The sequence below is a fragment of the Zingiber officinale genome, chromosome 5B (genome assembly GCF_018446385.1).
Source record: "Zingiber officinale cultivar Zhangliang chromosome 5B, Zo_v1.1, whole genome shotgun sequence".
Taxonomy (NCBI): Eukaryota; Viridiplantae; Streptophyta; class Magnoliopsida; order Zingiberales; family Zingiberaceae; genus Zingiber; species Zingiber officinale.
This window is the reverse complement of record NC_055995.1, coordinates 64,599,056-64,626,693: the sequence shown is the minus strand read 5'-3', so window position 1 is coordinate 64,626,693 and position 27,638 is coordinate 64,599,056. Positions and strand designations below refer to the sequence as shown.

At 37.5% G+C, this 27,638-nt stretch overlaps 1 protein-coding gene across 1 annotated transcript; it reads left to right on the top strand.

The window, feature by feature from the left end:
* The first annotated feature begins 23,703 nt into the window (after positions 1-23,703).
* Positions 23,704-26,323, top strand: LOC121984463 (tubulin beta chain-like). Its single transcript, XM_042537394.1, has 3 exons — positions 23,704-24,199; positions 24,712-24,981; positions 25,452-26,323. Exons 1-3 carry the CDS (start codon positions 23,806-23,808, stop codon positions 26,132-26,134), a joined length of 1,347 nt encoding a protein of 448 aa, XP_042393328.1. The 5' UTR covers positions 23,704-23,805; the 3' UTR covers positions 26,135-26,323.
* Positions 26,324-27,638: the final 1,315 nt, after the last annotated feature.

Below are 27,638 nucleotides of genomic sequence, written 5' to 3'. Positions count from 1 at the left end.
CTTATTTGGACTTAGATTTACCAAATAAACACATAGGAGTTGGAATGAGTCCGATCAAAGCTCTCTAGGGTCATCAATGGATCTTGATCAAAACTTATTGATGAATCTAGGGGACTCAGATTTCTAAAAACTTGAAATGAGATGGAAGATGTGAATGTGTAGAAGGGAGAAATGGTGAGAAATCATGGTCTTGAGTCTCCTACATAAAATTATAGACCCGTGTCAATTAACACAAAGTTTGAAACTTTCTAAACCTTTGAGCAATGATGGGAATATTTTACAATGATAATGGAAGACACCCTTGGACTCTGGGGCACTACAGAAACCTATTAGACTTGGAATGAGTCTGATCAGAGCTCTCTAGATTCATCAATGAATTTTTGACCAAAGCTTATTGATAGACCTTGATGACTTAGATTTAAGTAACGTTGGCAATACTCCTAAACCCATTTAGAAGCATAAGTAATGAGCGGTATCTAGAAACACATCATTACTACCCAAGTTACAAGAATGTTGAGATCCAACATAACCTTGTGACTACTAATCGTGACCCTTCACAATATATGATAATGTCCTTCTATCCTTGACATCTAGATTGATCAATTTGAGGAATAGACCATGTTATCCTCTAATCAATCTATATCTTGAACTCCAAGTAGACTCACTCTAATCAAATGAGCTCAATATCTCATATTGACTCATTTGGGCATGGTCATGCACTTAGTGGTCTCACTCTATCAAGAATGATGATGTCACTCCCGTCATATAGGAGGGATAGATCCCATCTACATCACTCACATCCCTCCGCATAATTTGTTACATACCAGTAATCGCCTTTATAGTCCACCCAGTTACGGGTGACGTTTGACGAAGCCAAAGTATGTAACTCCTTATGTAGGGAACCATGGTGACTTCAGGTCCAAGGACTGATAGTCATACTGATAGTCACATGAGAAAGTATATGACACTCATATAATGATCCATGATACTTTCTTATGGCGAGTTATTCAGTATACATTCTTCAATGCGTATACATGTGTCAACTTGATATCTCTATATCCATGACTTGTGAGATCAAGTCTTCGAGTTGACCTACATGCTAGTCTCGTCACATTAACATTGTCCCTGAATGTTAATACTTAACTAGGAATGATTAAGAGTAGTGTTCTCTATATCATCTCACTATCGATTCAACCAATCGATTGATATAGATAAGAACCTTCTACTCAAGGACGCTATTATACTTAGTTATTTGGCACCAATACAAGTAAGTATAATAACCATAAAGAAATATCTTTATAAATATATAAGAATATGATACATCGAGTCCATACAACAATCATCATATGATTGGCTCTAGGGCTCTAACTAATAATCTCCCACTAGCACTAGTGTCAATCAGTGTAGGGTCTAATACCCAATGACCTAGTGTGACCATCATGCTTTCTCTGTGCCAAAGTCTTGGTCAAGGGATCAGCGACGTTAGCCTCTGTGGGTACTCTGCAAATCTTCACATCTCCTCTATCGATGATCTCTCGAATGAGATGGAAGCGTCGTAGTATGTGTTTGGTCCGCTGGTGTGAGCGAGGTTCCTTAGCCTGTGCAATTGCTCCATTGTTGTCACAATAGAGCTCTATAGGATCGGCTATGCTAGGAACCGTCCCAAGCTCAATAATGAACTTGCGGATCCAAACTGCCTCCTTTACTGCTTCTGATGCAGCAATATACTCGGCCTCTGTTATAAAATCAGCAACTGTGTCCTGCTTTGAACTCTTCCAGCTCACAACTCCACTATTCAAGCAAAACACAAACCCAAACTGCGATCTATAATCATCCTGGCCAATTTGGAAACTAGTATCACTGTAACCCTTTACAGCTAGCTCATCATCGCGTCCATATATCAAGAAATATTCTTTAGTCCTTCTTAACTATTTAAGAATATTCTTGACTGCTATCCAGTGACACTCACCTGGATCTGACTGGTATCTGCTCGTCATGCTCAAATCATACGAGACATCAGGACGAGTGCATAGCATGGCGTACATGATAGATCCTATGGCTGAAGCATAAGGGATCTTATCCATGCAATCTCTCTCCTCTCTAGAAGAGGGACTTTGAGTCTTCGAAAGACTTATACCATGTGACATCGGCAAAAATCCTTTCTTGGAATTCTGCATGGCAAACCGTAGTAATACCTTGTCAACATATGTACTCTGACTTAGGTCAAGCAATCTCTTAGATTTATCTCTGTAGATCTTTATGCCTAGGATGCAGGCTGCTTCACCTAAGTCCTTCATTGAGAAACAATTCCCCAGCCAAGTCTTGACAGACTACAGCAAAGGAATGTCATTCCCAATGAGTAGTATGTCATCCACATACAATACAAGGAAGACAACTATGTTCCCAACAACCTTCTTGTAGACACAGGGTTCATCTTCATTCTTGATGAAATCAAACTGTTTGATTGCATCATCGAATCGAAGATTCCAGCTCCGAGAAGCTTGCCTTAGTCCATAAATGGACTTATGCAGCTTGCATACTCTGCGAGTATGCTGTGGATCTACAAAACCCTCAGGTTGTGTCATGTACACATCCTCGAGCAAGTTTCCATTCCAAAACGTAGTTTTGACATCCATCTGCCAGATCTCATAATCGTGGTATGCTACAATAGTAAGCATGATCCGAATGGACTTAAACATCGCTACTGGAGAAAAGGTTTCATCATAGTCAATACCATGAATTTGTTTGAAACCTTTAGCTACCAGATAACCCTTATATATAAATTCATCCATGTCAGTCTTTCTTTTAAAGCCCCACTTACACCCAATGGGTTTGACCCCTTCAGGTGGATCAACCAAAGTCCATACTTGGTTGGTATACATGGATTCAATCTCGGATCTCATGGACTCTAGCCATTTCTCAGAATCTGGTCTCATCACAGCTTCCTGATAGGAGGTAGGCTCATTCTCAATGAGCATAACGTCATCATGGTCAGACAAGAGAAATGAGTATCTCTCAGGCTGATGACGTACCCTATCAGACCTGCGAAGAGGTATGTCTACTTGAACTGGTTGTTGTTCCTTAACTCCTTGTGGAACAATCTCATCATCCACAACACTTTGTGGTTCCAGTTCAACTTCCATCAAGGCTTTAGTGCTATGGTTCATATCTTAAATTTCTTCAAGATTGAACGTACTCCCACTAGTTTTTCTAGAAACAAAGTCCCTTTCTTGAAATACCCCAGTCTTAGCCACAACTACTTTGTGTTGATTGGAAATGTAGAAGTAATATCCCTTTATTTCCTTGGGATATCCAATAAAATAGCACTTATCAGATTTGGGTCCCAGTTTGTCCGAGACTTGACATCGAACGTAAGCCTCACAACACCAAATCCTCATATAAGACACTTGGGCATCTCTCCCAGTCTATATCTTATATGGTGTTTTTATCACAGCCTTGGATGGAACACAGTTGAGTATGAAGGTTGTTGTGTCTAGAGCATAGCCCCAAAGAGATATAGGAAGATCTGTGTGACTCATCATAGATCGCACCATATCAAATAGGGTACGATTTCTCCTTTCAGATATACCATTCCACTGTGGTGTTCCAGGAGGAGTGAGTTGGGATATAATCCCACACTTAGTTAGATAGTCACGAAATTCATGGCTAAGGTATTCACCACCTCGATCTGATCGAAGTGTTTTAATACTCTTGCCAAGCTGGTTTTGTACTTCATTCTTGAATGATTTGAACTTTTCAAAGGATTCTTGTTGGTGCAGGAAGCATCCGACGATCGAACCGATGTTTTGATTATGTCAAAGGGTTCAAGTTAAGTTGTTTTGTTATCTAATGAGCTTAAACAAGTGTGCAGGAAAGTCCTAACTGTTGTTAGGCAGGAGGAAAATCCTAAGGGGGGGGGGGGGGGGGGTAACCTTAGGTCGTAGGGGGTGGTAACCCTAAGGGGCGGTAACCTTAGGTCCTAGGGGGTGGTAACCCTAGGTGGAGGAAAACCCTAAGGAGCGGTAACCTTAGGTCCTAGGGGGTGGTAACCCTAGGTGGAGAAAACCCCTAGGAGGTGGTAACCCTAGGCCCTAGGGGGTGGTAACCCTAGGCGGAAAGTTCAGTCGGTCAGGAGGACCGGACTGGCATCAGGTAAAATCTCCTGAGTGGAGTAGGTGAGGACGCGTTCCCCGTAGAGGGAACAGTAGGCGTCGGGTCGACCTAGGGTTTCCAGTGGGAAACTTGAAGTCAGACCCGGTCAGTCCGATGACTGACAATTATATTTATTGTGTTATCTTTTTGTGTTTTAACTCTGTTTTGCAGGTAACTAACAGTTTTATGCAGGGTTAGAACTGACCAGGATCGGTCGACCGAACCTTCAAGCTACCAGATCATATCTCCAGAAGATGGGCCGGGTTCGACCAGGGATCGGTCGACCGGACCTCGGGATCGGTCGACCGAACCTGGGATAGGTGTCGACTGGATCAAGCCGAGGTGTGCAGGTCAGAGGAGACTGATCGGTCGACCGAACCTTGGGATCGATCGACCGAACCTAGGGATAAAGTTTGACCAGATCGAAGCGGAGCGACGGATGGACGGATCAGATGCGGTGGAGGTCATCTGATCGGTCGACCGAACGTGGGGATCGGTCGACCGAACGTGGTGATCGGTCGACCGATCCGCTTCGGGTCAAATCTGATCCCAAGACTTGGGGATCTAGATCAGACTTCACAGAGCTATAAAAGGAGGCCTCGAGGTGCAGCTCAGTACATCGAATTCCGAACAGAAGTTCTGCGCTCTTGTGTGCTCCGTACGCTTCAACTACGCTCTGCTGCCACAACGAACTGAATGTCCAAAGTTCTTCTACTTTCTTGTTCGTTGGTAAAACTTTCTTATTTGCACTTAACTGTAATTACTTTTAGTTTGTAATAATTCCGGATATATAGTTGTTGCCCACCGAAAGCGGTCAAGGACCGCGAGCCTTCGAGTAGGAGTCGAAATAGGCTCTGAACGAAGTAAATCAATTGTGTCTTTGTATTTACTTTACTTTTCATTTCCGCTGCGTTACTTTAGTTACTCGAACGATTTCCGTAAATCGATAAAATAGCCACGAGCGCTATTCACCCCCCCCTCTAGCGCTTTCGATCCATCAATTGGTATCAGAGCGGGGTCATTTTGAATCGGTGCAACCACCATTCAAAATAATTTTTTTTTTTCGTGGTATTTTCAGATTTTTCTGAGTCGATTAGAATTTGGCTTTATAGCCATATTCTTATTCTTTTTCTCGAATCGGTTTTCTGCTCGAGGTTGGTGCAACACCACCCGAGTTCGTGATCTATTTTTTCATACCGCACTACTAATCCAGGACCAAGTGCTGGGATTTTCTTGTTGTTTATTTGTTTTATATAGTTGATCTAAATGGCCCTTCAAGAAGGCTACAGTACAGCCCGTCCCCCGCTATTCACCGGAGACGACTTCGGGTACTGGAAGGGTCGGATGGAGACATATCTCCAGACTCATTTTGAAGTCATGATGATTGTCAAAACCGGCCTCTAACTACCAACTGATAGCGCCGGCAAACCACTACCCTACGAGGACTGGGACACATCTCTAATTAAGAAAGTGGAAGCTAATGCCAAGGCGACTTGCACCCTCCAGTGTGGTCTATCAAAAGAAGAACTCAACCGCGTCGGCCCCTTCAACAGTGCCAAGGAGCTGTGGGAGAAGCTCATTGAACTTCATGAAGGAACGTCTGACACTAAAGTAAGTAAAAGATACCTAATTTTTAATAAATTATTTAATATCAAACTGCAGGAAGGTGAGACAGCTGCCCAACTCCACGCCCGGATTCAAGATCTGCTCAACGGTCTTCATGAAATTGGATAAAAGGTAGATAATCGGGACATCATAAGGTATTCTCTAAACACCTTTCCGAGGAACACCTTGTGGGCATCCATGGTAGATGCCTACAAGGTTTCTAAGGACTTGTCTACTATTAAGTTAGATGAACTCTTTGCAGAATTCGAACTTCATGAACAGACTAATGCACGCTCGACCGAGAAAGGGTTGGCTTTGGTTGCAGGAACAGGAAGAGTACGCAAATCAAAGATAAAGCGCAGAACCGAACCTGAGTCAGAAGAAGAAGAACCAGATTCGGAAGACGATGACGAGCTTACAACCGAAATAGTCAACCTGGTAAAGAAACTCTACAAAAAGAAGGGCTTCAACAAAAAGGATGTCAGAAAGGCCATCCAGTCCAAAGAAGCCCAATCAAGCTCGAAGGCCAAATTCGAAGTGACCTGCTACGGGTGCAATCAGAAGGGACACATCAAGGCTAACTGCCCGAACCAAAAAGATCCAAAGAAACCAAGGAGGAGGAAGGCCTTGAAAGCGACGTGGGACGAGTCTTCTTCCGAGGAATCCGACGACGAAGAACTTGAGCAGACGAATTTTCTCGCGTTGACAGCCCGGGACTACACCAATGAATCCGGAAGCGAGGACGAATCGGAAGCTGAGTCCGAGAGAAGCCACGGATCTGCATCCGTTTCCGAAGGGCCAAACCCCTCTCTAAGTACAAACCGTTTATATAGCTTGATTAATTATTTAATGCATAAAGTAGCTAAGTCCAAAATTAGAATCAAGTCGCTTCTGAAGGAGGTAACACTCCTTAAAGAAACGACTAATAACGAATCCTTAACTGATCCAGTTCAGACTGGAACCTCTACTCAAGTTCAGAAACTTGAGGAAGAGAATTCCAACCTGAAAAGTCAAGTCAAAGATTTGAAGACAACCTTAGAATGATTTTCCTTGGGATCCAAGAATCTTGACTTGATTCTTGGAACACAAAGGGCAATCTATAGTCGAACTGGACTAGGATATAAATCAAAAAAGAAGTATAAGTCTTATTTATCTCTAATACAAAGAACAAATAGAAAAATGGTCCAAGCATGGGTTGCCAAGTCCAACCTGATCAATCAAGTTGGACTCGGACAGTATTGGGTTCCTAAGGATCAAATACATTACCTCGATAGACCATATCGAGGCTATGATCCAGGGGGAGCCAAAAGAAAAACGATTAAAACAAAAATTAAAAATTCGAAATTAAATTAAAAATTCAAAATTCAAATAAAAATTCGAAATTAAAAATTTGAAATTCAAATTAAAATTCGAAATTAAAAATTCAATTAAAAATTTGAAATTAAAATTAAAAATTCGAAATTAAAAATTCGAAATTCAAATAAAAATTTGAAATTAAAAATTCGAAATTCAAATAAAAATTAAAAATTAAAATCCAAATAAAAATTTGAAATTAACTTAAAATTCAAAATTAAACTAAAATTCGAAATAGAAGGAGGATCCAGAATAGCTGGAACCCGCAACTAAACTACCCGACTGGGTAACCAAACTTAATCTACCAGAAATTGATAAATAAGAGTAGTCTACCCGGCGGGGTAATTAAGGTTAGATAAAATGGACTAAGTTTAACTTGACTCACGGTACTGGTGAAGTTTTTGGATGATAGTACGTTAGGGAAGCTTGGGCATCGCATGTCTAGGAAGATATGGCTTCGACCTGGTGCATTTGGCCAAGTGGAACTGACCGAAACAACCCTTAAATGGATCCTAACTAGTTAGACCAAGGTTTAGTATTAAGTTTAATGGGTAGGACTATTTGGAAAACCTCGAAGGCATGGTTACTTTAATGAGTTCCGTGTGACTCACCATAGCCCAGAAGTTTATCCAAAAAATGCTTACTTGGTAAACCCAAAGCTAAACCTGAATCTAACACAAAGTTAAACATAATCCTAAAATTGAACCTTAAATTCATCTCACAAAAAATTATAGGAGTCCCTGATTGAAAATTTAGGTCGGGTGAGATGACTAAGGAATTCAAAATTTAAATTCAAATTCGTAATTTTTTCAAAATTAACTTAAATATTTTTTCATTAAAATTCAAAATTAACTTAAATAATTTTTCAAAATTAACTTAAATATTTTTCAAAATTAACTTAAATAATTCTTCAAAATTAACTTAAATAATTATTCAAAATTAACTTAAATAATTCTTCAAAATTAACTTAAATATTTTTCAAAATTAATTTAAATAATTCTTCAAAATTAACTTAAATATTTTTCAAAATTAACTTAAATATTTTTCAAAATTAACTTAAATAATTCTTCAAAATTAACTTAAATAATTTTCAAAATTAACTTAAATATTTTTTCAAAATTAACTTAAATAATTTTTCAAAATTAACTTAAATATTCTTCAAAATTAACTTAAATATTTTTCAAAATTAACTTAAATATTTTTTCAAAATTAACTTAAATATTTTTTCATTAAAAATTAACTTAAAATATTCTCCAAACTTAACATTTTTCAAAAAAAAAAAAAACTTCAATCAAACTGTCTTTTGATCCATCAACTACTTTATGTGTAGGAATTGGATCAATGGATGTTGGACAGTGGATGCTCCAGACATATGACTGGAGATAGGTTGAAGTTCACTAAGCTAAAACTAAATAATCTAGGGTCAGTTGCATTCGGCAACGATGGAAAACTGAAAGTAATCGGAAAAGGTAATATCGAACTTAATTCCGACTTTATTATTCGAAAAGTATTATTAGTTGAAAATTTGAATTTCAATTTATTAAATATAAGCCAATTATGCGATACTGGTTATTCAGTTAATTTTACCAAGTCCGAATGTATAGTCAAACATATTGACAATCCAAAAATCATACTTAAGGGCACTAGGAAAGATAATGTCCACACCATTTATCTACCGACACCCTCAATAAAGTGTTTTCTAACACAACAAGAGGAAACTGAGTTGTGGCACAGGAGATTGGGTCAGACTCACACAAGACTCATTTCAAAAATGAGTCAAAATGGACTAGTTAGAGGATTGCCCAAATTAAAAGTTATTGAAAATTCAATCTGTAATGCGTGTCAACAAGGAAAATAAACCAAGTCAACCCACAAGTTAACCAATCTAGCTAGAACTACTTGTTTACTTGAGCTCCTTCACCTAGACCTATTTGATTCACACGGAGCCAAGTCACTAAGCAAGAACCAGTATTGCTTAGTTATAATAGATGACTTCTCCAGGTTCACCTGGGTAAAATTTCTAAAAACAAAAGATGAAACCTTTGAAATATTTAGTAATTTTTGTAAATTAACAGAAAATGAAAAAGACACTAAAATTAAAAGAATAAAAAGTGACCATGGAGGAGAATTTGAGAATCACAACTTTATTGAATTTTGTGAAATAAATGGATACAAACATGAATACTCCTGCCCTAGAACCCCTCAACAAAATGGTTTAGTAGAACGTAAAAATAGAACACTACAAGAAGCTGCTAGAACCATGTTAAACGAATACAAACTATCTAATCAATTCTGGGCTGAAGCAGTTAGTACAGCATGTTACATTCAAAATAGGATTTTAATTAACAAAATTCAAAATAAAACACCCTTTGAAATTTATTATAATAAAATTCTCAACTTAAATTATTTAAAAGTATTTGGGTGTAAAGTCTTCATTTTGAACACTAAAGACTACTTAGGGAAATTTACATCAAAAATAACCCCGGGAATATTTTTAGGATATTCAACAACTAGTAGAGCATATAGAGTGTATAACAAAAATACTCTAAAGGTAGAAGAAACCATAAATATAATATTTGATGAAGAAAATAAGTTACCCAACACAATAAATGAAACTGAAAATACAGAAAATATTAACCCTATAAACAGAGAAGATGACGTAATTCAATCTGAACCTATTGAATCTGAAGAACAAATCACTAACTCAAATGATATGCGACCAACTAGAACAAGCATAAATCACCCATCTGACCAAATTTTGGGTGACCCAACTGTAGGAGTCAGAACTAGATCATCTTATAGAAACCAGAGCCAAATAGCTTTGATTTCAAAAATCGAACCCAAAACCATAGAAGAAGCCCTACCAGACCTAGATTGGACTCTAGCAATGCAAGAAGAATTGGCCCAATTTGAAAGAAATCAGGTCTGGGAATTAGTGCCGAAACCCGTTAACAAATCCATAATTGACACTAAATGGGTTTTTAGAAACAAATTAAACGATCAAGGTGAAATAGTTAGAAACAAAGCTAGGTTAGTAGCTAAAGGATTCAGTCAAGTAGAAGGGTTAGATTATGACGAGACCTATGCTCCAGTAGCAAGACTTGAATCCATTAGGATGTTGCTAGCCTATGCAACACTCAAAGGATTCAAGCTATTTCAAATGGACGTAAAATCCGTATTTTTAAACGGATTTATTAAAGAAGAAGTGTATGTAGGGCAACCCCCAGGATTTGAAGATTTAGAACAACCAAATTATGTCCTTAAATTTAAAAAGGCCCTATATGGACTAAAACAAGCACCTAGGGCTTGGTATGAACGTCTGTCCAATTACTTAATATCAAAAGGATTTAACCAAGGTCAAATAGACCCAACCCTTTTCGTAAAGATCTTAGAAAATAACATTTTTATAGCCCAAATTTACGTTGACGATATTATTTTCGGTTCCACAAACTCTAAATTTCTAAAAGAATTCACCCAACTTATGAAAAATGAATTCGAAATGAGTCTGGTAGGAGAACTTAATTTCTTCTTAGGCTTACAGATTAAGCAAACTAAAGATGGAATTTACATTTATCAAACTAAATATGCTAAGGAATTAATTAGAAAATTTGGCATGGAAAACTCAAAAATAATCAATACACCAATGGCTACAAATGCTAAAATTGACTCAGACTTAGAAGGTAAATCAGTAGACTTGAAATACTATCGGAGTGTGATAGGAAGTCTACTGTACCTAACTGCAAGTCGACCAGACATTATTTTTGCAGTAGGTATGTGTGCACGATACCAATCTTGTGCAAAAGAGTCTCACTTAACCTTTGTTAAAAGAATCCTTAGGTATGTTAAGGGAACCCTAAATGTAGGACTATGGTACCCTAGATCTGGCACCCTTGACCTAAATGGCTACTCTGACTCAGACTATGCTGGATGCAAGCTAGATAGAAAAAGCACAAGTGGTAGTTGTTAATTTCTAGGACAATGCCTAGTAAGTTGGTCAAGTAGAAAGCAACACTGTGTTGCTTTATCTACCACTGAAGCTGAATATATAGCCTTAGGTGAATACACATCTCAGTTGCTGTGGATGATGCATACCCTTAAAGACTATCAACTGGAGTATCATAAAATTAAAATCTCAATTGATAATATAAGCTCAATAAATCTAACAAAAAACCCAATTCATCACTCAAGGACTAAACATATAGAAGTGAAACACTACTTTGTAAGGGATCACGTAGCTAAGGGTGATATTGAACTCAACTATGTTGAGTCAAAATCAAATCTAGCTGATATCTTCACAAAGCCCTTACCTGAACTTGAGTTCAGCTCACTTAGAAGGCAAATAGGAATGTGTTGGGTAGAATAGACATTAATTTTTCAAAACTCACTGTCTTACTTCAAAACTCATTCTTTTATTCTTTTCAAAACCTAGGAAAAATAATGATTTTAAAATCCCATTTTCTTAGAATTTTCAAAAATATGACATACCCTAGGATCTACCCTAGAAATCTTGTTCCACTAGATTTTAGCCAGAGCATCTCACAAACACCTAGGTATACCTTGCTTGTGTTGGGCAAAATAATTCTTTTTGAAACACTAAGACACTAAATAAATGGCTACTCTTCAGGGGGAGCTTAAACTAATTATTCTTTTCTTTTCCTGAAATTCTTTTTGATTTATGTCAAAGGGGGAGAGAAAAGTTAAAGTTAAAGTTAAAGAATAGTTAAAGAAATTAACAACAATTAAGAAATTTAAACATAAAGAGCAGCATAAGTTTCAAATTGTCAAACATTCATGTTTAAATTTCCTAATAATTTTGTCATACTTTTACTTAACTTTGAACTGTGTTGCCATAATCAAAAAGGGGGAGATTGTTGGTGCAGGAAGCATCCGACGATCGAACCGATGTTTTGATTATGTCAAAGGGTTCAAGTTAAGTTGTTTTGTTATCTAATGAGCTTAAACAAGTGTGTAGGAAAGTCCTAACTGCAGTTAGGCAGGAGGAAAATCCTAAGGGGGGTAACCTTAGGTCCTAGGGGGCCCTAGGTGGAGGAAAACCCTAAGGGGCGGTAACCTTAGGTCCTAGGGGGTGGTAACCCTAGGTGGAGGAAAACCCTAAGGGGCGGTAACCTTAGGTCCTAGGGGGTGGTAACCCTAGGTGGAGAAAAACCCTAGGGGGCGGTAACCCTAGGCGGAAAGTTCAGTCGGTCTGGAGGACCGGACTGACATCAGGTAAAATCTCCTGAGTGGAGTAGGTGAGGACGCGTTCCCCGTAGAGGGAACAGTAGGCGTCGGGTCGACCTAGGGTTTTCGGTCGGAAACTTGAAGTCAGACCCGGTCAGTCCGATGACTGACAATTATATTTATTGTGTTATCTTTTTGTGTTCTAACTCTGTTTTGCAGGTAACTAATAGTTTTATGTAGGGTTAGAACTGACCAAGATCGGTCGACCGAACCTTCAAGCTACCAGATCAGATCTCCAGAAGATGGGTCGGGTTCGACCAGGGATCGGTTGACCGGACCTCGGGATCGGTCGACCGAACCTGGGATAGGTGTCGACTGGATCAAGCCGAGGTGTGCGGGTCAGAGGAGACTGATCGGTCGACCGAACCTTGGGATCGGTCGACCGAACCCAGGGATAAAGTTTGACCAGATCGAAGCGGAGCGACGGATGGACGGATCAGATGCGGTGGAGGTCATCTGATCGGTCGACCGAACGTGGGGATCGGTCGACCAATCCACTTCGGGTCAAATCTGATCCGGAGACTTGGGGATCTGGATCAGACTTCACAGAGCTATAAAAGGAGGCCTCGAGGTGCAGCTCAGTACATCGAATTCCGAACAGAAGTTCTGCGCTCTTGTGTGCTCCGTACGCTTCAACTACGCTCTGCTGCCACAACGAACTGAATCTCCAAAGTTCTTCTACTTTCTTGTTCGTTGGTAAAACTTTCTGATTTGCACTTAACTATAATTGCTTTTAGTTTGTAATAATTCCGGATATATAGTTGTTGCCCACCGAAAGCGGTCAAGGACCGCGGGCCTTCGAGTAGGAGTCGAAATAGGCTCCGAACGAAGTAAATCAATTGTGTCTTTGTATTTACTTTACTTTTCATTTCCGCTGCGTTACTTTAGTTACTCGAACGATTTCCGTAAATCGATAAAATAGCCACGAGCGCTATTCACCCCCCCCTCTAGCGCTTTCGATCCATCAATTCTGACTTATGTGTCATCAAATACACATAACCATATCTACTGATGTCATCAGTAAATGTAATGAAGTACCTATCACCACCTCTGGCAACGACATTGTAAGGGCCACATATATCACTATGTATAAGTCCTAACAAGTCAGTCACTCTCTTGCTGTGTCCACTAAAGGGAGTCTTGGTCATCTTACCCAGTAGGCATGACTCGCATGTCTCATATGATTCAAAATCAAATGAGTCCAGCAAACCATCTTTATGGAGCTGGGATAAGCGTTTGTTATTTATATGACCTAAGCGACAATGTCAGAGATAGGTTTGGTTCATTTCATTTCATTTGAACCTTTTGATATTTATGTTATAGATGGGGGTCTATAAGTCTAGAATATAGAGTCCGTTCATCAGAGGTGCACTACAATAGAATATATCGTTTAAATAGACGGAACAACATTTGTTCTTTATGATAAACGAAAAGCTTTTCTTGTCCAAACAAGAAACTGAAATTATGTTCTTAGTAAGAGCAGGCACATAACAACATTCATCTAATTCTAGTACAAGCCCAGAGGGCAGAGATAGAAAGTAAGTCCCTACAGCAACAGCAGCAACCCATGCTCCATTGCCTACTCGTAGGTCCACCTCGCCCTTCGTCAATGCTCTGCTATTTCTCAATGTCTGCACATTAGTATAAATGTGAGAAGCACATCCGATATCTAATACCCATGATGAAGAAATAGAGAGATTAACTTCTATAACATATATACCTGAAGTAGAAGTCTCACTTCTCTTCTTCTTAAGATCTTCTAGGTAAACTTTGCAGTTCCTCTTCCAGTGCCCGGTCTGACCACAGTGGAAGCAGGTAGCATCCTTGGCAACCCCTCCTTTAGGTTTCAGTGCCTTGCCTTTGCCCTTGGCTTGAGACTTTCCCTTACCTTTAGGCTTGCCCTTGCCTTTATGCTTTTACACCATCAAAATGGAGTTAGGCTTCATGTTCTTAAGGTTAAGTTCAGCAGTTCGTAACATGCTTAGCAGTTCAGGCAGTGGCTTGTCAATTTCGTTCATGTTGTAGTTCATGACAAATTGACTGTAGCTCTCTGGCAAGGATTGCAAGATCAAGTCAGTGGCCAACTCTTGGCCAAGTGGGAATCCCAACCTCTGTAGGTTTTCTATGTACCCAATCATCTTGAGCACATATGGTCCTATGGGAGTCCCATCTTGCATCTTGCACTGAAACAGTGCCTTGGAGATCTCGAATCTCTCGTGCCTCGCTTGTCCTTGATATAGTTGACGAAGATGTTCAACCATATCATAAGCACCCATCAACTCGTGTTGCTTCTGAAGCTCAGAGTTCATGGTTGCGAGCATGAGGCATGACACATCTAATGCGTCGTCTTGATGCTTCTTATAAGCATCTCGGTCAGCTTGCGTGGCAGTGGCAGGAGGTGCCTCAGGAATGGGATTCTCCAGGACGTACAGTTTTCATTCTTGTGTGAGAACGATTCTCGGATTCCTGTACCAGTCCAGGAAATTAGCTCCATTGAGCTTGTCCTTATCAAGGACAGAACACAAAGAGAAGGTGTTCGTGTTTGTCGACATGGCAATCTACAACAGAAAAATGCAGAAAATAAATATCATATTCCACTAATCATTTAATTAGGCCTTTAATTAAATGATGCTCCCACTTAATTATAGAGTTTTTGTAGAATCAAGTCATGTATGTGGTCAAACCACACTACAAGATTCTTACCAATTAGCTATAATTTTTGTGGGACAAGATCCACATCATACTATGACTTGAGGTAGCTTTAGCTAAATCGCCCAAGACTTAGTATGATCGGTAGATAACGAATTATCAATTACATCTCTATGCAACTCTTGTTTATAGGATCAAAAATCTCATTTATAATAAAACTTGAGTTAGCTTTGGCTAAATCGCCCAAGATTTAGTATAAATGTGATTTTTATTTTATCGTCCAACTGTTGGAAAATGCCTATAGTTATACCTGATCCAATTGAGTTAACTAGTTATACTCAATCTAATTGAGTTTGTACTCACCCAAGCTTTGATAGGCGGGACCAAGATTGTCCCTCCGCACCCTACCAAGATAATATGCGTTGCTCTGCTTTGGCAGATTCAACAACAACAAATGATCGAGGTAGTGATGGGTATCAAAACTTGGTAGGCATTTCGAGTTGAGTTGATTTAGATCTAATCTAATCGTGGATTCGTATCTTATACGCATCAAGGCACTAATTATCCTACTCTAGCATGCATCACATACACACAGGCAATGAATAATTAAATTTTGATTAGGTTATGGCCCTACTACAATCTTCTCAAGCCAATGAGAAGATCGGACGGTCAACCTAGGGTCAACAGCTTCTCTAAGCTCCTCCCTTTGACCACCATGTGTTGCTCGCACCCTCCTCGTCGTTCCTCCTCGAGTGGACCTTCCACCGCTCCATTTTTTTTGTACATTACAGATATGAAACTTGAGTTATATTCGAGTCTAAAAAACTATTTACAACAGGAAATAAAAATGAGGGCGGTACGACACGCAGGTCGCATAATATATACAACACGCACATCACACAAAATGGCGCACAGGCCATATTATGAATTACAACACATTTAGTCTAATCAAATTGGGTTTTTGGGCCATGACCATCACAAAATCATACATAATTCTAAATTATGTATTTTACATAAATTTCTATAATTTTACTACTATTTTTATAATTTTATGAGTTAAAATTTCTCGGCGGTCCCGTTTAGCAATTTTCGGGCGCGATCGCGGGACAATGCCCCTTGTGGGGTTAGGGGCAGCATCCCTTCTCGCGAAATAAGTCTCATGAGTGTCCTACTTCGATCTTACAGTGCCTTAAGCCGCTGTCCCAAAACAATTAGGGCGGTACCTAGCCGTTTCGGAAAGTTTTTATCGGTAGTCGAAGCCTACAAGTGTCCTAGCACTTGTTGCTTCGCCTCTACGAGAAAAATACCCATAAAATTTATAAAAATAGTAAAGTTACAGAAACTTACAGATCTGATATTTTTCATAAAAATACAAACAAAACATGTACACGCTTCGCACGTGGCTCTGATACCACTATTGGGACTTTCGGGCCGCAAAAACTGCTTTTTGCGTTGCGGAAACCCCGAAGTCTTACCACGGATCCATTCGAAGACATATAAAATTTTTCATGTACATGTTTCTTATCCTAGATCTACACTAAATCTACTAGAAAGTGAGTATACCTTTGAAGTGAAACCCTTCGCAAATCCTACTCGTCCAAGGTCCATCGGATCTCAAGTGTGTTTAAGTGTACACACCTCTAGAAGTATCCACACGAACAAGAGATGGAGAGGAAACCTTAGAATGTGCTAGCACCCCAAGGAGTCTCGGCCAAAGAGGAGAGGGAGAGAAGAGAAGAAGAGAGGAGGAAGAAGATGATGCCTTGAATGAAAATCAATTCATTCTATCACTAAAAGTGGTCGGCCACTTCAATGAGGTTTGTAACCTCCATGGAATCTCAAGAGTAAGACTCTTGGTTTCCCTCATGAGGTGGCACTTGGTCAAGTCAATCTTGACCAAGTAAAGAAGCCTTGATGATGTGGAACACTATCATTGGTCGACCCATGCCAAGTCACAATGACATGGCATTTGGTCAAGTCAAGGTCAAGTCAAACTTGACTCTTCATCTTCCCTCTCAAGTCAAGTCAAACTTAACTTAAATTCTCCCATGGTTGATCAAATCTAACCATTGATTCAAGCCAATTTGATTTAATGAATCTCTATTCATTAAACTAAATTGATTTAATGAGTCATAATCTAAATTAGACTCATTGGACACATAAATCAAATTGAGTCCAACTAAATTAGTTTAATTCGGATTACTCTTGATCCAATTTGGTTCATCATATGAACCTAATCCTCTTGGTTCATCATATGAACCTATTCTCCATCTAATTATCCTTTGTGGGTGACCCTATAGGTTCTTGTAACGTTGGCAATGCTCCTAAACTCATTTAGAAGCATAAGTAATGAGCGGTATCTAGCAACACATCATTACTACCCAAGTTACAAGAATGTTGAGATCCAACATTACCTTGTGACTACTAATTGTGACCCTTCACAATATATGCTAATGTCCTTCTATCTTTGACATCTAGATTGATCAATTTGAGGCATAGACCATGTCATCCTCTAATCAATCTATATCTTGAACTCCAAGTAGACTCACTCTAATCAAATGAGTTCAATATCTCATATTGACTCATTTGGGCATGGTCATGCACTTAGTGGTCTCACTCTATCAAGAATGATGATGTCACTCCCATCATATAGGAGGGATAGATCCTATCTACATCACTCACATCCCTCCGCATAATTTGTTATATACTCAGTAATCGCCTTTATAGTCCACCCAGTTACAAGTGACGTTTGACGAAGCCAAAGTATGTAACTCCTTATGTAGGGAACCATGGTGACTTCTGGTTCAATGACTGATAGTCATACTAATAGTCACATGAGAAAGTATATGACACTCATATAATGATCCATGATACTTTCTCATGGCGGGTCATTCAGTATACATTCTCCAATGCATACCCATGTGTCAACTTGATATCTCTATATCCATGACTTGTGAGATCAAGTCATCGAGTTGACCTACATGCTAGTCTCGTCGCATTAACATTGTCCCTGAATGTTAATACTTGACTAGGAATGATTAAGAATAGTGTTCTCTATATCATCTCACTATCGATTCAACCAATCGATTGGTATAGATAAGAACCTTTTACTCAAGGACGCTATTATACTTAGTTATTTAGCACCAATACAAGTAAGTATAATAACCATAAAGAAATGTCTTTATAAACATATAGGAATATGGTACATCGAGTTCATACAATAATCATCATATGATTGATTCTAGGGCTCTAACTAACATTAAATCTTGATACCTTCGATAATTCAGATATCCAGCTTTTGATAATATCTTTACTTGATAAATGATCGTAGCCAAAGCTAAAATACATACCAAAGGAAAAGAATAAACATAAATACACGCACTCACTACTGTCTTGCAATTATCCAATTATGTTGGTTAGAGAATGTGAATCTTTATCTTTAAACCACTAATTCAAACATTATTAATTTATGGACATTATTAATTAATTTATTATTATTATATATAGTTGGTGCCACATTTCAAAACTTATTATTATATTAAATTTACTCTACCCATTATATAAAAAATGTATCCCTCTTTAAACCCAAAAGGTGCACATGATTTCAATTATACCCCCGACAATTGTTCACTTTTCTTCTCTCATTTATATACAACATTTAATTAATCTTTCTCTTCCCTCTCTCCTACTTTTCCTCTCTTCTATTTTCTCCAACTCCACAGAGTTATCTCTATTTTCTCTAACCCCAAGGAATTATCCGAGATAGTAAGTGATAGTTATATTTGCAGTTAAGAACGTGAGGTCGAATCACAGGAATGTCGGGACGTAAATCTCCGGATTCTGTGTACCTCACCCCATCCACCACTTACCCTCTCGTTACCGTGATTTACCTCTATCGTGATGACTTTAGATTGGGTGCGGTGAAGACACCGAGGGCGAGCGATTTCAACTTTTGCAGCTCTCTTCTATTTTCTCTAAAATTAATTTAAACACTCTAAATTTATTTATTTTTATTTTAAAACTTTAATTAAATTTTTTAAAAAAATATAAAATAAAATTAATAAAATATCAAAAATATTTTTTCTATTTTTTAATATCTAATTATAAAAGAATAATAAATTAAAATTAATAAAGTTAATTTTATTAATAAAAATAAATAAAATAAAAATTACTTTGATGCAGGTCTTCAAAAACCAACACCACAACTTAAATATCAACATTACTGTTGTGCTAGTTTTCGAAGATCAGTATCACAATGCCATGAAAGTTTTAAATCATTTTGAGTATTATTGGGAGGATCTTAAAACAATAAATGAGAGCTTATTTGGACTTAGATTTACCTAATAAACACATAGGAGTTGGAATGAGTTCGATCAAAGCTCTCTAGGGTCATCAATGGATCTTGATCAAAACTTATTGATGAATCTAGGGGACTCAGATTTCTAAAAACTTGAAATGAGATGGAAGATGTGAATGTGTAGAAGGGAGAAATGGTGAGAAATCATGGTCTTGAGTCTCCTACATAAAATTATAGACCCGTGTCAATTAACACAAAGTTTGAAACTTTCTAAACCTTTGAGCAATGATGGGAATATTTTACAATGATAATGGAAGACACCCTTGGACTCTGGGGCACTACAGAAACCTATTAGACTTGGAATGAGTCTGATCAGAGCTCTCTAGATTCATCAATGAATTTTTGACCAAAGCTTATTGATAGACCTTGATGACTTAGATTTTTGGATTTGTATAATGAGATGGAAGTGGGGAGTATGTAAAAGGTATATATGGTGAGAAATCTTGATTCTAAGTCTCCTACATGAAGTTATAGGCCCGCGTCAATTGGTACAAAGTCTAAAACTTTCTAAACCTTTTGAGCAATGCTGAGAATCTTTTACGATGATAACAGATGGCACCCTTAGACTCTAGGGAACTGCAAAAACCTACAGTAGTTGGAATGAGTCCGATTAGAGCTCTCTAAGTACCCATCAATGGATTTTGATCAAAATCTATTGATGAACTTAGATGACTTAGATTTCTGATATTTTACAATGAGATGGAAGTATAGAGTGTGTAGAAGATATATATGGTGTCCAATCATAGTCCTAATCCACATAGACAAAGTTATGATCGCGTGATAGCTCGTACAGACTATGGTGTTGGTTTTTGAAGACCAGCACCATAGACTATGCTAATTGGCACGCGATCATCACTTTGTCTACGTGTATTAAGACCAAGATTGGATACCATATATACCTTCTACACACTCCACACTTCCATCTTATTATAAAATTTTAAAAATTTAAGTTATCTGGGTTCATCAATGGATTTATATTAATGGACTTAGAGAATTATGATTGGACTCATTCCAACTCCTGTAGTTTCTACAGTTCCCTGGATCGAGTTCATGGGTGTTCTCCGTTATTATCGTAAAAGATTCTCAATATTTCTCAGAAAATTTAGAAAATTTCAGACTTTGTGACAATTGGTACAGGCCTATAACTTCATATAAGAGACTTATAACTAAGATTTCTCACCATATCTACCTTCTATATACTCTACACTTCCATCTCATTACAAAAATTTTAAAATCCAAGTCATCTAGGTCCATCAATGGATTTTGATCCCATTGATGGACCTAGAGAACTTTGATCGAACTCATTCCAACTCTTATAGGTTTCTTCCAAGGGTGTCCTTCATTATCATCATAAAAGATTTCCAATATTGCTCAAAAGGTTTAAAAAGTTTCAAATTTTGTGCCAATTGGCACAAGTTTATAACTTTGTGTAGGAGACTCAGGACTATGATTTCTCACCACATCTTCCTTCTACACGCTCACCTCTTTTATCTCATTATAAGTTTTTAGAAATCCGAATCCCCTAGGTCCATCAATGGATTTTGGTTGGACTCATTCCTGTTGAGGTTGCAAGGTTGCAAATAAAGTCCCACATTGAAAATACATGGAAAAAATCATGAGCTTATAAGGGAACGATGTCTCCATTGGTATAAGATCTTTTGTGTAAAGTTTAAAAATAAAACCATAAGGGATTAGACTCAAAGTGAACAATATCATACCATTGTAGGGATCTATAAATTCTTTCGATCCTAACAATTGATATTAGAGCTTGGACTACTAGAATGTCTAATTGTCAACTGTAGGGATGACAATTTTCCCCGCGGGTTTGGGGCCCAGCGGGGAAAACCCGAAATGGGGATGGGGATCCCCGATTTTTCGGGGATGGGGCGGGTATGGGAATACTATCCCCATCCCCGAACCCGCCCCGAATATTATTATTATTAATATTAATAAATAATAATATGATATTTTTAAAAAATATTAATAATAGTGTTAATATTAATATTAGAATTTTTGAAAATATTATTAATAATAATATTATTGATATTGATATTGATATTAATATTATCATTAATAATTATTATTAAATAATAATAATAATAATAATATAAATTAAATTTAGAAATGGGGCGGGGATGGGGAATTCCCGAACCCGTGGGTTCGGGATCGGGGAATCCCCAAACCCGAAAAAATGAGAACGGGGCGGGGATGGGAATGGCAAACCCGCCCCCGCCCCGCCCCGTTGTCATCCCTAGTCAACTGTGCACAAGAGCTATGGTCTAATCAAGTTATGTGAGGCAGTTATGTGAGGCAAGAAGACCTAGTAGGTTTGTTGGACCGAGGGGTAGGAAGACCTGGTGGATAGAGAATCGGACGTCAAACAAATAGACTTTCCACTTGAGAGGAGCTTGTGGTCATTCATTTGAGGGGGGATTGTTGGAATTGCAAGTTTACAAATAAAGTCTCACATTGAAAATAAATGGGAAAGATCATGAACTTATAAAAAAAAGATATATATCTATTAGTAAGATATATCTAAATTCTTAACTTAAATTAAGAATTTATTTATAATTATAATAAATTATATTATTTGTAATTTGTATGGTATATTATACATATTATCAAATAATAAATAAAATAATAAAAAATTGAATATTTTAATATAAAATTATAAAAATTAAGGAATTAAGAATGAATTAAGGAATTAAGAATATATATATATATATATATATATATATATTAATTTATTTATTTTATATTGTATATTGTTTATATATAACATAACAAATATGAATAATGAGGATCGATTATGATTATATGATTGGTTATAATTAGGAAAAATATAAATTCTAACCTTACAATACTATAATAAAAATAAATAAATAAATAAATAAATAAATAAATATAATAATTTGAAACTTTCATGACAATTCGGTGTTAGTCAGTATCACCAGCATTAAAGTAATAAAACAAGCTTTATGAATTTTATTTATTATTCTTTTTATAATTAGATATTAAATATAGAAAATATTAAAAAATAGGAAAAAAAATATTATTTGATGGTTTATTAATTTTATTTTATATTTTTTTAAATATTTATTAAAGTTTTAAAATTAAAATTAAAAATAAATAAATTTAGAGTGTTTAAATTAATTTTAGAAGAAAGATAAGAGAGGAAAATTAGGAGATGAATGAGAAGATTAATTAAATGTTACCGGTAAATGAGAGAGGAGAGATAACAAATGTGAAAAGTTATCAGGGTTAAAATTGAAATCAAATGTGTCTTTTGTAGAATGAAATTTGAGCCTGTCTTTTGGGTAAAATTAAAGTTGAAGTGCGGCCTTTGAGAATTTGTCACATTATATATTCTTTTAAATGAGCGCAGATCTTCTAATCAACTTTTTATAAATGGATAGTTTATAATGTAATTTTGATCGGATTATAGTTATGATTTGATCACAATTAATTACAATTCTTTTCTAAGTTTATTTTTCTATCTAAATTATAGTTTGGGTTGGAATAAGCGGTCGGAGATCGCCTAGAGGCCTCCGGGGATGGGTGGGTGGCCGGGCTATCGTGTATCGAGCAGGGAGCCGTCTTCGATCGTCCATCTCGATCCAAACTATAACCTAGATGGGAAGATAAACATAAGAAAATATCCTAACTAATGATAGTCAAATCATGATCACAATCTGATTGTAATTATGTTGACCATCTCTGATCGTGATCTAAAAAAAAAAATAGATAAGAGAATCCCGTCTTCTTTTAAATTGTTATTAATGTGTTGTTATGACAAGTAAAGGAAACATTTGTTTTTTAATAAAATAAAATTAGATATTTTGAACTATATTGGTGTTTTGTTATTTTGATTAGAATACAACCCACATAAAAACACATTATATATCAAGATACTTCTATAGAAATTACTTTTTATAGAAATTCATTTAGAAGTCCTAAATCTGCCACTAGATCTGTGCTACGTAAGATTCGCGGCGTATTAAATCCTATATATATAAAAATTTTATTATCCCTCATAATAATAATAATAATGTATATATATATGATAAATAAATCAATATGAATAAACATAAGGAACGTAGTTTGGCCCATGTATTTTCTATCTACTCAACAAATTTGGATTTTGCATGCTCATCTTTTAAGTTGAACTAAATAATGAATATTTAAATTTACTTATTGGCAAATTAAAGGAAGACTATATTTAAAATTAATCGGACAATTGAACACCTAAATTATTAAATAATAATAATAATTATTATTATTATTATTATTATTTTACCCGAGCTGTCTCCGTGATTCATAATTTGGCTCGCGGCTCGTGGCTCGTGGCTCGTGGCTCGTGTCTCCTCCGCTTCTTGCGCATTTGTCCTCCGTCGTTATCTAGGAAACCGAAACGCCTCGTTCGAGCGTAGGTCTCCAAAGAAACGAAGATGAGAGAGATCTTGCACGTACAGGGCGGGCAATGCGGGAACCAGATCGGCGCTAAGTTCTGGGAAGTGATCTGTGACGAGCACGGCATTGACGGCACCGGCAGGTACGGCGGCGACTCCGACCTCCAGCTTGAGCGGATCAATGTGTATTACAATGAGTCCAGTGGAGGCCGCTACGTTCCACGAGCTGTTCTCATGGATCTGGAACCCGGCACTATGGATTCCATCAGATCTGGCTCATTTGGCCAGATCTTTAGGCCGGATAACTTCGTCTTCGGGCAGTCCGGTGCTGGGAACAACTGGGCGAAGGGGCACTACACCGAGGGAGCAGAGCTTATTGATTCGGTGCTTGATGTGGTGAGGAAGGAGGCCGAGAACTGTGATTGCTTACAAGGTATGGTTTTTGGGTATAATTGCTGGATTTTGCTTGTAGGTATTCTTAGTCTCTAAGAAAAATGATTTTTTTTTCGTGAATAAATCAATAGATCTGGGCAGTATTGCATTTTTTGATCTTGTAATGTTGGCTTCTCTTTGGCGGATTTATGTCTCTTCTACGTTAGGTTTCTCTTAAAGGTGCAATATCTGTAAACAAACATGAGATTTTGCAAACGGCTCTTGTAATTCATTTCTTTAATCGGCAGTAAAACAAACATCACTGCCAGGCATGTCTTTTTCTTTCCTCTGTTCTGTGTGATTCTATGTAGCCTAGTGTAGTATATCTGCGTGTTATAGTTGCATTATATTTTTGCTCTCACATTTGAAAGATCAACCATGTGTGCTAAGGAAGAGCCCAAACCAGATCTGTAGTCTTAACTCTTCAATTGGGCACAAATCTGTGAAATTCTACCCTGTTTACTCCCTCGAGGTTGATCTATCTGTTAGTAAATCTTGGTTTTTAATCTGCAGGATTTCAGGTCTGCCATTCCTTGGGAGGTGGAACTGGTTCTGGCATGGGCACCCTCCTTATATCCAAAATCAGAGAGGAGTACCCTGATCGTATGATGCTTACTTTCTCTGTTTTTCCATCGCCGAAAGTTTCTGATACAGTTGTGGAGCCATATAATGCTACTCTTTCGGTACATCAGCTTGTGGAGAATGCTGATGAATGTATGGTTCTGGACAATGAAGCACTCTATGACATTTGCTTCCGCACACTGAAGCTTGCAACTCCTACATGTAAGTGAAAACAATATTTTTTAAAATTCTTTAATTGTCTCATTCAAATCTCATAGCTTTACTACAGTCTTCAATCGTTGTAACATACTCTGATTCCATTTCAACTTCAAGAGCTACTAGTGTTAGTCATACTATTAGTTGCATGTCCTTTGATCCCTCCTTGCTACAATAGTACTTTTCTCTTGGTAAATCGTCTCCTGTTGCTGACAGCGTCCTAAATTAGTGCTAATCCCTTGAGCCATTTTTTTTAATTGGTTACCTCATTTGTTCTTCTTTTCTTTGGACATGGCGTAAATGTAGCTCCATTTCACAGTCATTATGTGTCTAAAGTTAATAAATGGTAATTAGAATTATGGTGGATATGTAGTTTTCTCAATGTTCCAAACAGTCATAATTGCAGATGTCAATCTCCCAATTAGTAAATAGTTGTTATCTTGTTCTGTTTGTTCATTGTTTCTTTTCTGCTCCAGTTGGTGATCTGAACCATCTGATCTCTGCTACAATGAGTGGTGTCACATGCTGCCTCCGTTTCCCTGGTCAGCTTAACTCTGATCTTCGAAAGCTCGCTGTGAATTTGATTCCTTTCCCTCGCCTCCACTTCTTCATGGTAGGGTTTGCACCCTTGACATCGAGGGGATCCCAGCAATACAGTGCTCTGACTGTTCCCGAGTTGACTCAACAGATGTGGGATGCCAAGAACATGATGTGTGCTGCTGATCCTCGACATGGACGGTATCTAACTGCCTCAGCCATGTTCCGTGGTAAGATGAGCACAAAGGAGGTTGACGAACAGATTATCAACGTACAGAATAAGAACTCTTCCTACTTTGTCGAGTGGATTCCAAATAATGTAAAATCAAGCGTGTGTGACATTCCACCCAAGGGGCTGAAGATGGCTTCAACATTCATCGGCAACTCAACATCGATCCAGGAGATGTTCCGCAGGGTCAGTGAGCAGTTCACTGCCATGTTCAGGAGGAAGGCTTTCTTACACTGGTATACAGGCGAGGGAATGGATGAGATGGAGTTCACTGAGGCAGAGAGCAACATGAATGATTTGGTGGCTGAGTACCAACAATACCAGGATGCAACAGCTGATGCGGAAGATTATGAAGATGAGGAAGAGGAAGAGGAAGAAGAAGAGGTCGGCTAGGAAGCTTGAGTTTCTTCTATCTATAGTAATGGTTATTATTGCTCTTATAAATATAATTCCATCTTGATGTGAGATATTAGTTGTGCTTCTGGCATGAAAGACATGAGGATACCCTTCTACGGTATGACTTGTGTTCTAAGAGCTGTGACTTGATATTAATATTGAGCTACATAATGTTTATTTGAGAAATGGCACTTTTGTTTCCATAAAACACTACTAATTGGGATTTTAAGTCATTTGCTATGGGGGTTTGAGAAGAAAAATTGATCACAAAATTCTCTAATGGTGTATTTGTTGAGGATCGATAGTCAACTAGAAGGGCGTTGAATAGTCGGTACCCCTAATTCATGGTTCTTTCTTTCTACACATGTTAGTTGTACAGCGGAAATATAAATAAATAAAGTTAAACAATAAGGAATAACATCAAATTGCTAACACGTCGATTTATATGGTTCAGAAATAAGCTTCCATTTCACGGTTGTCCGTAAGACAGACGCCCTCGATCCATCAATGGATGACTCCTCGAAAAACCTCCGGCTAACTCACGTAGCTCCTTGTACGTGGAGAAACCTCACCACAACTCTCACAAGAACACTTGAGATGCTAGGCACTTGAAAGATTACTAATAGGGGTTAACCACCTCTATTTCGTCAACCTTAAATCAAGCTTCAAAGCCTTGGTTATATAGGTCATGAATTGAAAAACTCCACCTACCAATCGACTACTAAGTATACCAGTCAACTGCCCTCTGTGAAAATATGACCATTACACCCCAACGACTCGATACCAGTCCAATGCTCCACATTGACTGAGCGAATAAAAGTATTCTGTTCGCTCCCAGTCGACTGCGCAGTCGTCGACTGCACCAGTCGACTGACAAACCCTAAACCTAGGGTTTTACCTCGAATATAATCTTTCAGCACTCGAACTCTCACAACTATGCGTGTAAATGAATCAAGTTGCTCATTAGCTATTCGAAACTCGATTCGATAAAAGCTCGTTTGAGCTCGTTTAATTAGGCTTGTTAAGATAAACAAATCAAGCTTAAGCTTCACAATACTCGGCTCGTTAGCTCGTGAACATTTGTTAGTAAGCTTATGAATCAACTTTTAAATGAAAAAAATAGTTTTGATATTGAATTTATAGATTTTACACTCTAATTATGAAAAATATAGATAAATATATTAAATTTATTAGAATAAAATTATAAATTTTAATAAGAATATTATAATTTCTCTAAATATATAATTTAATTTTTAATGAATATTTAAATTTATAATTTATATTTATTAAGCTCGTTTAGGCTCGATAAAAGTTCAAATAATCTCCTGGGTTATAAATATATTCGTTAAATAAAGCTTGAGCTCGACTCAATTATAAACGAGTTAAACTCAAACATTCAAGAGTTCATCTGGCTTGGCTCGATTACACCTCTACTCACGACTCACTTGACTTTTTTTCGTAACCTTGATCTATTGCCTTCAAGTCTTCATCCTTTAGCTTT